The sequence below is a fragment of the Patagioenas fasciata genome, chromosome 4 (assembly GCF_037038585.1).
Source record: "Patagioenas fasciata isolate bPatFas1 chromosome 4, bPatFas1.hap1, whole genome shotgun sequence".
Lineage (NCBI taxonomy): Eukaryota > Metazoa > Chordata > Aves > Columbiformes > Columbidae > Patagioenas > Patagioenas fasciata.
The window spans coordinates 20,164,029-20,176,099 of NC_092523.1; the positions used below are offsets into that span (position 1 = coordinate 20,164,029).

At 38.2% G+C, this 12,071-nt stretch overlaps 1 protein-coding gene across 2 annotated transcripts; it reads left to right on the forward strand.

Annotated features, from left to right (window-relative positions):
- Window positions 1-49: 49 nt before the first annotated feature.
- ZCCHC4 (zinc finger CCHC-type containing 4) lies at window positions 50-11,261 on the forward strand. 2 transcript variants are annotated; one of them, XM_065837680.2, is made up of 13 exons: window positions 50-151; window positions 385-503; window positions 1,841-1,923; window positions 2,475-2,750; window positions 3,264-3,344; window positions 3,655-3,727; window positions 5,299-5,449; window positions 5,951-6,051; window positions 7,165-7,286; window positions 7,875-7,950; window positions 8,456-8,507; window positions 9,262-9,406; window positions 11,033-11,261. In XM_065837680.2, exons 1-13 carry the CDS (start codon window positions 73-75, stop codon window positions 11,154-11,156), a joined length of 1,482 nt encoding a protein of 493 aa, XP_065693752.1. In that variant the 5' UTR covers window positions 50-72; the 3' UTR covers window positions 11,157-11,261. The 2 variants fall into 2 exon arrangements, with proteins under 2 accessions (XP_065693752.1, XP_071663474.1); XM_071807373.1 differs by lacking the exon at window positions 3,264-3,344.
- The last annotated feature ends 810 nt before the right edge of the window (window positions 11,262-12,071 follow it).

Genomic DNA, 12,071 nt, shown 5'->3' on the forward strand with positions numbered 1-12,071 from the left:
GCCGCCACACCGCTGGGGGGCGCCGCCTGCCCCGCTGCGGTGCCCGAGGGCTGCCGGGAAGGCGGCGGGAACATGGCGGCCGGGGATGCCGAGGGCTCGGGCGGGCTGGCCCTGCTCGGCGCGGTGCCCGGCGCTCCCCGCTGCCCGCACGGTGAGCAGGGGCCGCTCGGGCGGGATGGGGTGCGGGTCTGACTGAAGTGGCCGCAGCTCCCGGGAGTGCGGTCGGACACCTCCCTGAGCGTGCCTCCCGCTCGGCCGGGCCGCTGTGCTGCACAGCAGCCGGTGTTGGTGCTTCATCCTGGAAGCCCGACGCTTGCAGCGGAGGCATTAAAGCACATCTGCTCGTGTCCTGTCTGCCGACGTATAATTGCGTTTGTCCTTTAGGTCCCGCTCTCCTGTTTGTAAAGACCAGCCAAGGGAAAGAGGAGGGAAGGAGGTTTTATGCTTGTTCGGCTTGTAGGGATAGAAAAGATTGTAACTTCTTCCAGTGGGAAGATGAGAAGGTAAGAGAGCACTGCTTAAGACTATGGTGAATACCGGGAATTTATTTTTCTATTTAACAAAACAAACAAACGTATATTTTGTTTTGGAGATCTGTGGCAATTACTGTTTTGTAAACTTTGTCTAACATTTGTATTTAGCAGAGCACTTATTTCTGTCAGGAGAACATGCTTCAAATGTAACTTTCAAGGAAGGCTGTGTATGTTTTGAGCAAAAGTGGCATTTGTTGCTGTATTGTCAAAACATCCATATTCAGGTTATGAAATTTGCCAGTACTGTGCAATGTTGAAGAACATAAAATAGTTCTGATTCTGATCTCAAGATGTCATTGTGTTCCGTGATCAAAACAGAAAATCTGGTGGATATAGGCAAGCAATGAGACATACAAAATAGCGGGATGGTTAGGATCAGCATGATGCTCAGTAACCTCAGAATATGCACAGCAGTTTCTCTTTGTCTAAAGAATATTGGTCAGGTAATTGTGAGGTAACGAAGCTGGGATTTATATGTATTCACGGAGAGCTTACCGTGGTTTTTATCCGCTAGATTTTGTGTTATTTTTCTGTTTCCTAAATGAGTACCTGGTGCGGTCATCACAGGCTGGAATTTAATTGGGTTCGTAAGCATTTCATTGCTGTACCAGTTCCTACTGAAAGGTTGTATAAAGAGAAAATCAGGTGGTTAATCACTCGGTTGTGTAGATTTAAGTGGTATCTCCAGTGAAATTTCATCTGAATGTCAGTTGTGCCATGGCATCTTTTGTTCCATTGAATTTTCTGTCTCCCCCTTTAAACAAATCAATTCCATAAGCTTCATGCGAATGTTTTGAAACTCTGTTAACTGTGAAACCATTACATGTATCTTATGGGAACAAAGTAGAAGACTCAAAGAAGAGCTGTCATGCTTTTAAAATAATAACATACAAAAGATCTGGGCGACATTTTTACTGTCACCAGTTGTACAGGATCAGGTTATAGTTCTTAAGAGGGAATGTGACCGCTGACATGCATTAATGGAGAGTATACCTCTTTCTGTCCTCATCATAAACATGTTTTGATTTTTCCCTGAGTATTATACATGGTAGAAGAATGAAATGCTTTTATTTGGTTTTTTTTTCAGTTTAAATTCACATTGAGAGACTCATGTTGTTATGCAGCATGCTTCTGTGCTGCAGTCATGCTTGTTCTTCTGAAACAACAATCCAAAGAATGTGATCATTTTCCTATGAGGAGTAAAGCATGAGACCTTTGCACCGTTTTTGTTTAATATTGAGGTTTAATGTACAATACAGAAGTATATCTGTTCATTTTGTAACTTTTTATATACATAAATTTTACAGGTATCAGAAACTAGGCTTGCAGCACGTGAAGAGTATAATAGAAATCATCAGCCTTCTTTTACACACAGACAGAATGTGGAAAGGTATTGTTATGTATATTTTCTTCAGTAAAAAATCAAATAATGCAAGTTTAGGTACTCTGAATGTAGAGAGAGTATTTCAGGATTCTTTAAAACATGAAGACATGCCACAGGGATTTGGAAAAATATGAACTGGTTGACTATGATGGGAAAATAGCATGAAACGTCTAATTAGAGCATAGTATTTTTATCCTAGAAACTATTTCTTTTTTTTTTTTTTTGCATGTGTATATAGTTGTTCCTACGTTAGTGCTTATAATATGCTAACAACGGGTTAGTAGCAGTTTCAGTTCAAAAAAATCATTCCTGACTTTATTGTGTGAGAGTAACAGGCTTAACATTGTGAAAAGAAGCAAAAGCAATACAGTTAAAAGTATTGTCCAAGTTTTGTATATAAACATACAGGACTCCTCACTGGTAGTTGATGTGGAGTCTTCACGCAGTAATCCAGTTATTTTATGGGGACTCTCAATATATTTGGCCAGCATATTATATGCTTCCTTGCAGGGGAGGTTTTTTCAAAGTTTTTTCCCTGTTGTTGTTTGTGTTCAAAGGCACAAGAATTTTGTTCAGTTGCCGTTATCAAAGAGGAGGTTTTGCCAGGAATGCCAGCAATTGCTATTGCCAGCAGAATGGGAAAAACACTCAGATCACCAGTTCCTGTGTGATATCTCCACTGCTCAGTTAAAAAGTCCCAGTCAACTTCTGTATCCGTTGGAGAATAAAAAAACAAATGCACAGTATTTATTTACAGACAGAAGTTGCCAGTTCCTACTGGATCTTATTGTTGATTTAGGATTCAGACGAGTGCTCTCTGTTGGAACACCCAGGTAAATCAGTGAGAACTGTTGCACTTTCAAATCATGTTTCTGTCTTAAGACTGTGTGGCTTACTAATATTTTAAAAATCAAGGATTTTCCCACAGTAAGAGGTTAACTATGCTTTAATTGGTTGGGATTACCCAAGCATCTACTGGGGTCTTGCTTTGAGCTTGTAAGATACAGGAGAAGACTGTAGCTGCACTGCAACTAACGCACACACACACATGCACATAGACATTTAGTCTTGCTTTGTTCCTTACAGAAATGACAGTGAGTTTCTTTGCTGATGTTTGGGGTCTTGTTTTGTTCATGGTGGCCTGGTAGGCTCCACTGACCTTTTAAGACTACCATATTTTTCTAACTTAGAATAATTAGACACGTGGAATAATCCAATTTCAAATTACTTAATTTTCTCTATCTGTTTGGTTTTAGGTTTAGTAAAGTACCAGGCATTCTTGTCTTGCAAGATAATTTCTGAAACCAATGAATTTCTTAAATTTCTTTGCTCCAATTATAATTCAGGCTTCATGAAATGATCCAGTCGAACACATCACAAGAAGAAGATATCAGGGTTAGAAGCCTTCTGCTAGATATTGATTTTAGGTAGGTTTCGATAAACATTTATCTGTCTGAAGAGTCTGTACAAAGATTTGCGTTCTTACTGCTTTAAAAGATAAATTGGTGGATGTTTCCCCTTTCCCATCTCTGCGTCTGTTCTTGCACACATAGACAAATGACATCCAGTTTATGAGAGAAGTAATTACACTTAATAATTCCCAGTATTGGTATGTGTTGTCAGTAATCAGAACCCAAAGATGTTGTTTTTCTTAAGGCCTTATTTTCACTGTTAATGCCTCTTAGGGAAGGCAAGAAGTTGTTTATACTTTTCTACCACTTAAAACTTATTTTACAGGTATTCACAGTTTTACACAGAAGATGAATTCTGCCACTACAACATGTTTAATCATTATTTTTTTGGTGGAGAGGTAAGGCCAAGTATTTCTTGAGTGCTTTCTAAAGAAGTACATGTTGTTGATGCAGAATTTTGTAAGAAAGTCATGGCTAGTCTAATAGAAAAAAACTATCATGAGATAAAAATGGTCAACAGTAGTGAAAATCAAAGAGCAACAGTGCCTCTTCAGTAATTCTTTCCCACTTCATTCAAAGATAAAATTGCCTATTAAATTTATGCTAACTAATGTTACTTAAACACCTTAAATGTTGCTTTTATTAAAATGAAAATTTGATGTCAGTTGTTGCCTTATATGTGAGTATTTATTAGCCCCATTCTTCAGTTTCTACAACAGATTTGTTTTATTTATTCCCAGCCTTTACAAGCACAGTGGATGCCATGGGATGTGTTCACTGGTACTTGAGGTGGGAGGGGAGAGGAGGTTTTCCTGCTTGATTCTAGTCAAGCAAGGTCATAAAATGTTGTCATAAAATGAGGTTGAATTAGTGTCATGGTTAAAAAAATGCCGAATTTCTTGTTTCTTTTTAAATGTCACATTAAGTGCTTAAACTTGAGTTCATTAGGAAACCTGCAGCTGCAGTAGGACATTTCTTGTAGCTTTGTACAGAGAATCACAGTGTAATTCAATCTCAAACATTAATTTCAAACATTTATCCCAGTAGTATATTCATTCTTCACTCTTCCCCTGCCACTATTAGTAAGCACCTGCTGATTTGCATAAACATGTTTATTTTAATACCTTTCATACTCTGGAAAAAATCTGAAAATTATATACATTCTAAAGCCTAATTTTGAATGGGATCTTGAAAATACAAAAAAATTGCCTAGAATGAAATAGGAGGCTGGTCTGAAATACTTACTCTTTAATATTTTTTGTCCATTAGTGTATTCAAGTTTGGTAGCATTCTTCTCCAGGTGTGAAAAGGTGATACCTGTAGTGGCACTGTATTGCAGTGTACTCAAGGACTGAATTGCATCACTTTGAATGCATTTTAATGTTAAAAATCTGAGCTTGGAATGCCATAGAGTCTAAGTGATAGATGAAAGAACGCTGCACGATGGCAACGGCTCCATAACTTTTTGTATTTCCTTTAATAATAGAGTGTGGGTTGAATTGCCAAAATGTAAACATAATCTATTTTTATAACCAGTATGGATTGAACCGATTTTCAGTGGACAGAAATTTGTCCCATTACTTTGATAATGCTTTACAGAATAAAATTAAAGGGCATAAATAAAATGTATTCTGAGCCTGAACTTTGCTTTCTTGGAATGAATAACATATTTTTTCCAAATTAAATTTAGTACCCTTAGGAAGAAGACTATTTTAGGAAGCTCGAACTGCATCTGCCATGGAGACATTGTTTCTGACTGAACAGGGCATTTGTTTCCAGTGCTTCAGATCTAGTTTTGCGCTTTGTTTTGTTTTTAAGTGCTGTACAAGACAAAATTCACCTCCACAAAAGGAAAAAACTTCATGTTCAAAGCTAGAACTTCTAAAATAATAATTTTATTACCAAATACAATATGTTTTTTAAACTTCTTGAATGTATATTTCTGGAAAGTAACCTCTGTTTCTTACAGGCTGCACATGAAACTTGCAGGAAATTCTTACATCAAGACAATGGTGAAAGAGTCATTATGGTAACTGATCCCCCATTTGGAGGTTTAGTGGGAGCACTGGCTTCTAGTTTTAAAAAACTGATGGCAATGTGGAAGGAGACAGAAAAAGAAGGTATGTATTACAGCCAGATAGGTGGGTGCAGCTGTAACATCACTGTAAGAAAAAGTACCTATTTAAAAATCTGTGATTCTTGCTGCTCAGGTGAATGTAGACACATTCATGTTATAATTTCTAAAGATGAGCTACCATGTATCTGATATACTCTCCTGATACTTTTAGGTTAATAATACTAAATTTTCTGCATCTCTCTTAAAAATTTTTACAGATTGTTTAAAAATCTGCTTTGCAATTAAAATTATCTTTAAAGGCAGGGAAGAACTATCAAACCAGTACCATTTCTTACCAAGGTAGGCAGGTGACAAGAGTTGTTAGTTAAGTGGAACTTACAGCTCCACATATATGAAATATACCAAAACTTTCTGTCACCTAAAGGAACTAGTTCTTATCCCCAGAATGACATACGTATGTATGTTTATATATTTACTGTACATCTTTTCATGCTTCGCGTGCCTTATTTTTCTTTAATGTCCATCTGAGTCTTTTAATTACTAGGTCCTAACAACCAAGAAATGCCCATGTTCTGGATATTTCCGTACTTCTTTGAGTCTCGTATTCTGGAATTTTTCCCAAGCTTCAGTATGATGGATTACCAGGTATAACTGAACACAGTGAATCTGCTAAATTTCAGTCATGTGCAATGTGAAGAGGAATATAAATGCAAGCTGATACAGTGTCTGTGGATGGGCCAACTGCACTGAAGGCACTGCAAACCCTGTGGTGCTCATCACGTGAACGCCAGATTCTGTATTTGTAGTAGTCATACCTTTGACAACTTTGTCATACTCCTACAGTTTATATACCTTTAACTGACCTGTCCATTAGCTCATTTCTTCTGCTAGGTTTTCAGTGTGATAAAATTTGTACTGATTTTGACAGGTGCATATTGCAGAGGTGACAGGTAACTTGAAGAAGAGTGTTTCATTTTTCCCAGATGTTGAAATGGCAGTAGCTTAGTGGGTAATGTGCCCAGCTCTGGTCAAAAAAAAAAAGAAAAAAAAAAGGTCTTTCATCTCCAAAACTGCTGGAACCAGAGCAGAATTACAGCAATGGACATTTTTGGAATTGTGTAGTAAATGAAGTTGTCAGTGATAAAGCACTAATCAGCTTCTCCAATATTGTATCCATTCTGTAAGTTATTTAAGAACATGAGAACATGTTCATCAGTGACTTTTAAGAGACCAGTCGTGTATTGATGATGTTTAAGCTTTATTTTCCCAAAAAACAGCTCTGCATAATGCTTGACGTGGATATTCCAGACAACATATTTGTGTCTTGTAGAATGGAAAGTTGTGGAAGAAAATTGGAAGCTCATGCTAGGCCAGACTCTGCATTGCTGCTGGTGTTCAGAGATGGGAATTTGTGTGACAAGTCTCTGAAGGCAGTGCCGGAAAAAGCAGTGCTGATTTGATTTGCAATGTTGTGATTATTCTGAGATATGTTGAGATGCGTGTGAGCTCTTGTACCACCAGACAGACCAAACAGTATAGTTTTAGTTCTTTAATGGTTTTCTGATACTATGGTTGCACAAGTTTAAAAATAAATGAAATAAAATAGTTGCTGTTGAATTTGTAATCTAATTTGGGACTAGAGTCTTTTATATGAAAAAGAAAATTTCATAAGGTGCATATAAAGATAATAATTATGTCAATAGTCCTGCTATGCTTAGCATTCAATTTAAGACTCTTTCTATGGTTTTATTTTTCTAGGTAGATTATGATAATCATGCACTTTATAAACATGGCAAGACAGGTCGTAGACAGTCCCCTGTTCGTATCTTCACGAACCTCACCCCAAGTATGATTGTGCTTCCTGCAGAAGAGGGTTACAGGTAAGATGTGTTAATGTTCAAGTGACTGAAAGAGTGCATAAAGTCTCTAAAGGACTTTGGGATGGTGCTCTTCAGTATTGTCATGCCTACCGTTTGTATGCAAGGCTCAAGAACACGTTTCTCTGTCTCATTCTAAGGTTGCGTGTTCTATAAAGAGTGTGTAGGAGAGCTGAATGCCTAAAAAAAAGGTTTATGTTTTCCAGTGTGGAATGATGAGATTCCTCAGCTAGTCCATAGGAAATGTTGTGTACGTGTGTGAGAGACAGGTTTACAGCTATCCCTGATAATCTGCTTGGTTGAGCCATTAATAAAACACACACCAAGAGAAGCATCAAGGACAAAGAAATGGATTTGGTTCGATTTACTGCTGACAGTGTTGCTAATCTGAATTCAACCACCTGAATTTTACTATTTGGATGTACTGTGTCTAAATGATTATGAGGCTTGGGGCCTAAGTGGTGATTTTATGCATAACAATCATAAATGTAGCAAAGTGATTTTGCAATCCTTATATTTATTGTTTAGTTTGTACAAGATTCATTTATGTTGCTTCTTGAGCACATAGTGGACAAATATATTTTTTTCCAGGTTTTGTGCTATATGTCAGCGGTATGTTAGTTCTGATAATCAGCACTGTGAGATTTGCAATTCATGTACGTCAAAAGTAAGTATTTTGACTTCTTTCTGGATAGAAGTTTTAACAGTAGCCAAATAATAACTTCTGTAATTCTTGCTCTGGTAGAAAGCTATTCTGATATTAATTTCCTTGGGAAACCGCAGACAGTTCAGTTTTGTACACTTATTATTAATTTCACAGGACATAATTAATAACCCACTGAGTATTAATTTCTGTTTCCCCAATGCCTTTGTGTTGGGAAGAGGACAGGAAAAGTTTGCTGCTTGCCACTGACACCGTACTGTGTTCAGTGCCTGTTGACACGTTTCTTCTTACGTGTTGGAAGCTGTAGAACTTGCCAGCTTCACTATACAGCCATTTTGCTGTGGTTGTCACAGGTTCTCAGGACTGTTGTTTTTAAGTTACAGTCCTTCCTACAGAGCACCCGTTTCTGTAAGTATGGGGGACTATACATCAGTAGTTCAGTTTTAAGATAGAATCAGTATTTTTTAAAAACAATCAGAGAAACAATGCATTTATTCACCTTTTCTAGGACGGCAGACGATGGAAACATTGTTTTCTTTGCAAAAAATGTGTAAAACCCTGTAAGTACGGAAAAACACTTTTCTAAATAAAAGTACACTTGCTGTTTAAGCTATAGTCCAAAGAAACTGAGATGACAAACCAGAAGAGAAAATATTCTGTAAAAGAAATAAAATGTAATAATTCAGAAGACATAGAATAAAGGGAAAATCTCAATTTCACATGAGTTGCCATTCGATAGCTTAGGTATATTTGCAGTGCATGGAAGATGGTAAGTTCTTGTTAAGGTGTACTAAATCCCATCTACATTTGTTATGGGAAAACTTAAATGTTTTGATTTGTCATATAAGTATTTCCTGATTTGGTAAACTTTTTCATTAGAATTTTATAAACAAATAGGCTATTACTAAAATATTTGTGAGGACATGATCACATTGTTTCATACACAAATGCATTTGTATTTGTAGCTGTTGTTTAAATAGCTGAAGCAGTCATTTTTGCTACCGTTACAGAAATCACAATTTTTAAGTCAATTTTAACATATGGATCGTTTTTCATGTTAAAATCACATACAGGATAATACTTCTAATGGCAGAATAATTCAGTTATATTGAAATAGTTGCACAGTATATCTAATGAAGGACGTGCCTAGCTGCCTTATGAAATGTGGCAAGGGACCAGAAACTGATTACATCCATCTCTGTAAAACTAAAGCAAAATTAAAAACCTGGTAATACAGCCTTTATTTAAAGCTTAGTTTCAGAATGATCATTTTACACCTTTTCAAGATAATAAATCATGTTACTTACTTTGCAGCTTGGTTTCACTGTGACGTTTGCAACTGCTGCGCCCTCCACACCCACACTTGTGAGAAGGCTGATGCGGGCTGTTTTGTCTGTGGCAAGGCTGGTCACAAACGCAGTGCCTGTCCCAGCCTCTCCCGCGCCAGAACAGCTTGCCAGTAAGTGTGATGTTGCATTAATATGATCAAAGATAGCATTCAGGTGAGATGAGAACTTGTGTCATGGAAAAGATTTAGAAAGAGGTGGGTTTGGGCCTTGGGTGCCGATGTCAGCTTTCACTGTTGTCCGCGTGCTGGATGGCTGGGCAGTGCACACCGAAGGAGAATCTGATAAACACCAGGCAGGTCACCCTCTCTGGCTCGCAGTTCCTTATCTGTGGATTTTCTTTCAAAACTGATTTATATGGATCCAAGACATGATGAATGGTGTAACTCTGGGGTAACTCTGTCAAGAAGATTCAAAATTGAAGTAACTAAATGCTTTTATCCCCTTTGGATTCCTCATGAAAGGGCAGAGAAAGGAGACACTACACTTTTTATTGCTTCTGTCTCTTCTGCTTTTTTGTGGCATTATTTTCTTTTTTCCTTCTGGTACTTCAGGTGCTCTCTGTAGTACATTCTAAATCTCTACCATGTAAGGTCTGTATCCATGAGGGTCACATTAAGTGCTTTTATTGCGCCATGATTCTGATTCTGTAACATACACAAGCACATACTTGTGTGTATCAAAAGTAAAAAAAAAAAATGTGTCTGATAGTCTTCAGATGGAACTGAGAAGAGGAACGAGGCTTTGCTAAGAGATGATCCAGCAGTTGGCTCAGTCTTTCCAGTTTGGGGTAGTTGGCCCAGACTTCTGTAACTTCCTCTCCAGGTTGTGTGGGGTAGTTTATGATTCTTGACTTGAATGGCTGTAGCAGTGGAAACGCAAATCTTCCCTCCCAAAATACATACCTCTGTTGCATAGTGAGGGTCAGGCCTGCTGGATGGTGGAGGACTACAGGTGTGGTATTCTTTCATGCGCTGCTGGGATGTTAATCTGAGTTTTAGTTATGGACTATTGGAGCTAAAAGGTAGCAGTATTTCATTTTACATTTATAGTTTTAGAAATTTCCTCCCTTAAATGTTTTTTTTTTCCTTTTTTTTTTTTTTTTTCCTGTGCTTAAAAATGTCAGAAGGATACTAAAATTAATGAAACCTCATCTATTTGTTCTGTCAAATATATTTTGTACTGGAATGGTTCGGTTCTTTCAGGCTATCATTTCTTTTGCTAATTTATTGCAGAAGATAACTTAGGGTTTTTTTGTAATAAAAACATCTATATGTTGTTTTTTTTTTTTTAATTATTCAATACATCCTTTGTCAGAGACAAAACAGTCCACTTGCTAGTTATATTTAGGTCCTGTATTATTTGCAGGAGTCTCTGTGATGTTAAAGTTTATGTACTTTCTAAGCCTTTTTATTATATATTCATGCATTGTATGTTGAACACAAAAGTCTGTGTGTGCTTTTCATACTTCATGAGTGGCATTTCTTAAGTTTTCTACATCTATTTAAAAGTAAATGCTGAATAAGTATATATGTGAAAAATAATAGCAACAAATTGGACAAACAGTTACGGGAAGATTAAATGTCCGAATACTGTAAGATGGAATGTTCCTTGTACTTTTTGTGACAGTACTTTTGAGTTGGTATACTTACATGGACAGATTATTTAAAATACCAGCAAATGTAGAAGTATGTTCTCCATTTTGTTGTAATCTGTGTGTTCCTTTTTTTGCTTTACAGAGCTGACAAAAAGCAAAGGCAGAAAATTCTAAAGAGGGTGAAGATGGGGATCTGTAAAAGATCAGCTATGAAGCAGGCCATGTTCTTCAGAAAGAAAGTGAAGAATAAGAAAAAAAAGACATGATTTTGCTTGCTTGTTACATAGTGAATTTTTTATGGCCAGCCTTTGATCCCATTTTCTAAAAAAATCTTAAAAATAACATCCAAAATAAAACCTGATTGAATTAAATGTGACCTTTCTTTTATTATACATCATTAATGGCACAAAAAAAAGCTAAGTAAACCACATCCTTACCATGTATTTGTATAATGTAGCCGTCTTTTGTGTTTAGTATTAGCTCTTGGGCTAATTTAATGTGTCTGAAGTTAAGGCAGGAGGAACTGGTGGATACTGTGGTTCTTTGGTAGGTACTGGGGGACTTGTGGCAAGGCAGTGTGGGTGATGGGACAGCACAGGTTCTTAGGAATCTAGGCTCCATGAGTTCCAGTTGCAGTATGGCTTTGGGTTTTTTGAATTTTCTCTCCAACTGGAAGAAAGCCTAAGAACAGAAACATGCTTCAGAAGCTTACTAAGTGGAAACAGGTGAACTTCTAAGTACGTTTAAATTTATTTTTAAACTACTTCGAGTTAAATAATCATTAGTTTTATAGTTTTGGACTGGCACTGGGAGCAGAGGTGGGTTACATTGTAAAAACGGGAACTGAGCATTGATGCAGCGTATTCTTGGGTGGGAGCCTAAGAAAATGGCAGGTTCGTGTTGCGCAGGAGGGGCTGACCCAGCTGTGTTGTGACACCAGGTCCCCGCAGCACCGCTGCAGGCAGCCCGCGCCTTTCCCGGCACCAGCCGCCAGCCCAGGCCCGGCCGCCACCTTTCCCAGCGCCGTGCGCGGGGAGGGCAGGGAGCTGACCCCGCCCGGGGGAGCCGTGACCGGCTGAGGGGCACAGGGCAGGCGGGGCCGTGGCCCGGCCCCCCCGCGCTGCCGCCCCGCTCCGCTCCGAGCCCAATCCGCGCCGCGGCGAGAAGCACCGCCTCCGGAA